Raw genomic sequence first — 5,825 nt, 5'->3', positions numbered from 1 at the left:
GAAGTTCTAAAAAATTTCAAAAATAAATTTAAAGTTGCATAAATTGAAAAAAAAACTTCTAGATTTCTCAATAATTTGAAATAAAAAGTTGAAGCTTTTCAATGATATTTAAATTTCTTAAGATGGAAATAATTTAATTTTTAATTTAAGAAGTGTTCAGTTTAAAAAAATTTAATTTTTCAATTTTTAAAGTTAAGAATGTCCAATTTTGTCGTTTATCTGGCATTTCATAAAAAATTCTTCAATTGAAAAGTGTTGTTGTTGTTTTTATTACCTCAAGTGGAAAATTGTTTAGCTTTAGTGTTCCATTTTTTAATTATCATTGATTTTGAAAGATCTTTGCGAACCGGGAAATGACCGGGATTTTTTAAATCTTATTTTAATTAAAACGGCCACCCTTGTTTTTTTTTCCTTTTCTTATCTCTTTTATTTCGAATAAAACGAAATTTGAGTGCTAAATCATTTGTACCTCTCTAATTGCAGGTATGCCTCCCGGAATGCCTCCAATGGGACGAGGCGCACCTCCAATGGGACCACCAATGAGAGGCCCACCACCTGGTATGATGCGCGGTGGTCCACCTCCACGTCCTTATTAATTAACTCTAATCAATCACAAATTACTGAAATTAAGGATCCTGTCTTCAGCTATAAATCACTATAAATCAACAACTTTATTTCACAATCTAATTTCAAGACTGGTGATTTAATGCATTTTCCAAATGTAATTTATCTATGTACAGCATGTTTTACGAATATACAGTTCCAAATTAACAGTACAGAGGTTGCTGAAATAATTAAAACCTGAGAATATACCTAGTAGGGCGGGTCAGAAATACCCGATTTTTTTTACATCGAGAGGATACCAAATAGAAAACCGAGAAATGACAGTGAATTTATTTTTTGACCGGGAATTTTACAAAAATTTCAGGATCAAAAAAATGTTCAGCATTGATTTAAACCGCTTTTTTAAGAATTAGTTAAATTTTTATATTTTTCAATTATCTAATTTGGTTTAGAATGTGTAATTTGAGAATCTTCTGCTTAAAAAATGTTTTATTTTAAGTTTTCATTTTTTAATTTAAAGAGTTTTAAAACGCAGTCTTGAATACTTAAATAATTAAAAGCGTTTAAAGTTGGAATTTTTTTATGCAAAACATTTTTATTTGATCTATTGTAAATATCATTAAATTTTTTTAAATCAATCTGTGAATTTAGGAGAATTTATGATTTTTAACAATATTTTTATTGTTCAGATTATATCAACGGTTGAATATAAATTATTTTCTAGCTCATACATTTTCAGGAATCACAGTGTTTCATATAAAAATTTAAAATTTTCAAATGTATTAATTCATTTCAAATAAAAAAAAAAGTTTTTTCTACTTTAAAAGATAAATCTTTAACAAAATACTGAAATTTTCAACAAAATAATTGATTTTTTAACATAATAGTTGAATATTCAACCTAAAAAGACAAATTGCCAACGAAAAAGTGTCATAGTTTATATTTTAATAAATAAAAAGAATTAAATTTATACAACAAAAGAAAAGAATTTTAAAACCAAAAAGACGAATATCCAACAAATAAAGATTTTTCACTCAAAAAATAAATAAAAGTTTATCTGAATTATTGAATCTTCAAACCAGAAGACAAACTTTCTTTACAAAAATTCAATTTTCAAAGAAAAATATGACTGTTCAACAAAAAATTAATTTTCCACGAAACTGATGCATTTTTACGCAAAAAAATGGTAATTTCAAACTAAAAAATTATTTTCTATAACAAAACAAGAAATTTTTAACTAAAAAATATCAATCTTAAAAAAAATGAAAAATTTACATTTTCTGTTAAAAAATGAATTCTAAACCAAAAAAAAAAAAGAAGTATTTTCCACTAAACAGTTAAATTTTCAAACAGGCATAAGCCTACAATAAAAAAAATTTCACAATTTAGTTTTAATTTGACACAAGTAGTTTAATTTTCAATTAAAATAGATTAATTTTCAACAAGATAATTAAACTTTTAACCAAAGAAATAAATTTTCAACTTAAAATATAAATCTTTAACGAAAAAAGTGATTTCTTAACAAAGCGATTCAACCAAATGTTTTAAACAAATTAGTTGAATTGTCAAGCAAAGAAGAGCGATTTTGAACCAAAAAGATAAATTTTCAAAAAAATAGTTGAATTTTCTCTTGAAAAATATTTTAATCTGCTTTTCACGATGAAATTATGCATTTTTAAACAAGAAATAAATTTCTACCAAAACAATTAAATTTTCAATCCAAAAAGACGAATGTTTCAACCAAAATGGTTGATTTTTCCAAAAAATTGAACTTTTATCAAAAAATATGAATTTTATCTTAAAGCAAAAGAAATTTTATTACAAAAAAGTTGGGTTTTCATCCAAAAAAGATTCTAGTTAACTCAGTAACATTAAAAATTGAATTTTTGTAACAAAAAAAAATAAGTTTCTTCGAAAAAATTTAATTTTCAATCCAAAAATACCAATTTTTGTAATTAAAAAGGATGAATTTTTAACAAAATAGTTAAATTCTCTACCAAATATTTGTATTTTTATCTAAAAAAAAGATCAATTTTCAGGGTGGTCGCTGAATTGGGAAACATGGAAAACCGGGAAATGACCGGGAATTTATTTTTTGACCAGGAATTTTACAAAATTTTAGGATAAAATTTTTTTCCAACTTTGATTTCAACCGTTTTTAAATAATTTCCTAAACTGTAATTTCTGTAAATTATTATATCATTTAGTTCAGAATGCTTAATTCAGAAATCATTCACTTTAAAAAATTTTTATTTTAGATTTTTAATTTTTAAGCATATTTGCATTTTAATTTAAAGAATTTTAAAATTCAGTTTAAAAGGTTTAAAAATTAGAAGTTTTTAAAGTCAAAGATTTTTTAAATAAAAAACAGGGTGGCCGTCGGACCGGGAAACCGGAAATTTTACGAATTTTCAGATGAAAAATCTGTCCAAGTTCGATTTTAACAGTTTTTAAAATAATTAAAGTGCAGTTTTTAGGATTTAAACAATTAAAAATAAAAAGCATTTGAGGTTGAAAATTTTTGATAAAAAACAGTTTTATTTTATCAACTGTAAATATAAATAAATAATTTTTTTTAAATTGAGTTTTACTTTAAATATAAAAATCTGAATAATAATTTATTTGACCAAACAATTCTAGATCAATACGAAAGTCTTGATAAGAATTGAAATTAATATATCATTTATTTCGATAATTTTATTTTTAAATAAAATTTTTCATGATTTATCCATAATATATTTTTAATTCAGAGTTTTAGGTATTCATTTATATTATTTTTTATATTAAATTTAATAAATAAATTTATTAATATTATAATTATTATTAAATTTTTATTCAATTTAAAATATTTTGAGTCTAAATTATTTAATTTTTATACCATTTCATTTGAAATTTCTTAATGTAGAAAAAGAATAAGTATTTAACATTTAGCAATATTTCGATGGTCATTTAAGACGAGCAAATTGAAAACAAATATTTAAAAGAAAACAATTTGAAAATGAATTTTTTTACATAGAAAGTTTTGAATCTTTTAGATTTTCGAAGAATTTTTAATATTTTAGCGTTACAATTTTAATGGTTCTATTTAAAAAGTGTTTAATTTGTAAGTGAAATTGTTAAATTTTGAAATATATTTAAAAATTCTGACGAAAAATTCAAAAATGATTTTGAATTTGGAAAAAATTAAAATCACTTCTAGATTTTTCAAGATTTTGAAATAAATTTTAAAGCTTTTGAAGGATGCCTAGACTATTTAAAATAAAAATAATTTAAGAACTGTTAAGTTAAAAAAATTATTTTTCAATTTTTAATGTTTCTAGCTTAAAACTACTTAAAATAATATAATTTAAAAAATTTTCAAGTTCATTGATTAATTAGTTTATTTAGATAATTGAAAATGTTAACGTGGAGTTATATTTTTGGAACTTAATCTAAAACCTTGAACTCTATAATTTATAAAAGTTCTAAATCTTGCAGTTTATTTGCGAATTATTTAAAAAAAAAAAATAATTTAAAAGTGTTAGTACTTTCCAGTTTATACGTGTAAGTTATTAAGCATTTAAATACACAATTTTTAATTTTAAACATTGTAAACTTCAATTTAAAAAGTTTGAAATTCAAGGGTTCCACTTTGAATGCTTTAATTTGTTGTTTATTACTTTATTTGGAAAATTTTTTCGAATATAGTTTGATTTTTTAAATTTCATTCGCCGTGAAAAATATTTGCGAACCAGGAATTTTTTTCTTCAATTAAAATGGACACCCTGATTTTGTACTAAAACAGATGAATTTCTAATAAAAAAGGACAAATTTCTTTTTTACGTGGAACTTTATCCAGAAAATATTTCAATTTATTTTTCAACATCAAAATATAAATTTAAAATAAAAAGTAAATTTTCTTAAAAAATAGTTAAGTTTTCAAGAAAATAGTATAATAGTTTGATTTCTTATCAAACAGTTGCATTTTTATCCAAAAAAGATTTAATTTCTACTAAAAAAGGTAAACTTTAAAATAAAAAAGACAAACTTTCAATCACAAAATAAGTTGAATTTTCAGCCGAAAAGTTAACGAAAAAATTCTATTAATTTTCTATTAATTCTCTATTAATTCTATTAATTTTGTACCCTATATTCAGTTAAGGTCCCTAAAGAACCCCACAAATTCACTATTATTCAATTTTTCAAAAAAAAAAACATATTAGTCACTTTTCATTTAATAAATTAATTCGTGGGTTAATTACTATTCATTTCAGTTGTTTACACATTTTTTAATTATCTTGAATTCTTTGAAATATTTCAGGGTATTTACAAAGATTCCGAGAAATTTTTAAATATATTTCAATCAAATATTTGAATTTTCTCTAACATACTTTGAGTTTTCAATGAAATAGTTGAATTTTCAATTCTATAAAACAACTTCAAACAAATATTTGGATTTTCAACAAAAAAGATCAATTTAAAAAAAATTTAATAATTTCATTTTCAGTAAAAAAAAAATATTTTTCTACTAAAATGATGAATAATTAATTAGATTACTCGAATTTTCAACCATACAGATTATTTTAAAATGAATTATTTGAATTTTCTCTAAAATACTTTGAATTTTCAACAAAAAAGATCAATTTTCAACAAAAAAGATCAATTTTCAACAAAAAAATCTAATAATTTCATTTTCAGTAAAAAAAAATATATTTTTCAACTAAAATGATGAATAATTAACTAGATTACTTGAATTTCCAACCATAAAGATTATTTTTAAATGAATTATTTGAATTTTTAACTAAAAGAAAAAAAAATTTTTAACAAATATTAAAATTTTCAATCGAATAGTTTGACTTTCAACTAAAAATGTTAAAAATCACAAAAAGATATTTGAATTTTGAATCCGAAAAGCTCAATTACACAGGCCGACAAAATTTGACAAAGGTCCGAAACCAGAGACCAGACCTAGTATACCCGAAGGTTTTTGCTGCGCTGAATCCGAATCCGACCTCAGAAAAATTCCATCACCCACAGTTTTCGAGATATTGTAACCTAAAAGTGCAAAAAACACCGTTTTTTGCTATATTTGAGGTTACATAGCATCTTGAATAATTTTTTTTTTCAAAAACGGGCAAAAGCATCACAAAGGAGCACCCTTGCCCTCTGAAATTCATTTCTCAGATTCAAGATAGCTTTTTTTTTCATCGATATATCATTGATTGAAGTTAAGTATTTTCGCAGTTTCGTAACAACGTTAAAACACCCTATATAGCATATGT

At 22.6% G+C, this 5,825-nt stretch overlaps 1 protein-coding gene across 1 annotated transcript in view; it reads left to right on the top strand.

Moving 5' to 3' along the window:
- The window catches only part of LOC117180377 (small nuclear ribonucleoprotein-associated protein B), a 16,576-nt gene extending 15,800 nt beyond the window's left edge, over window positions 1-776 (top strand). The window contains exon 3 of the mRNA XM_033372853.1: window positions 484-776. Coding sequence (XP_033228744.1) covers window positions 484-596 — 113 coding nt within the window. The 3' untranslated portion in view covers window positions 597-776. The remainder of the gene's footprint in view (window positions 1-483) is intronic.
- The last annotated feature ends 5,049 nt before the right edge of the window (window positions 777-5,825 follow it).

Source organism: Belonocnema kinseyi, chromosome 9, assembly GCF_010883055.1.
Source record: "Belonocnema kinseyi isolate 2016_QV_RU_SX_M_011 chromosome 9, B_treatae_v1, whole genome shotgun sequence".
NCBI lineage: Eukaryota > Metazoa > Arthropoda > Insecta > Hymenoptera > Cynipidae > Belonocnema > Belonocnema kinseyi.
Note: the sequence above shows the minus strand (reverse complement) of the source record. Positions and strands in the feature narration are given on the sequence as shown.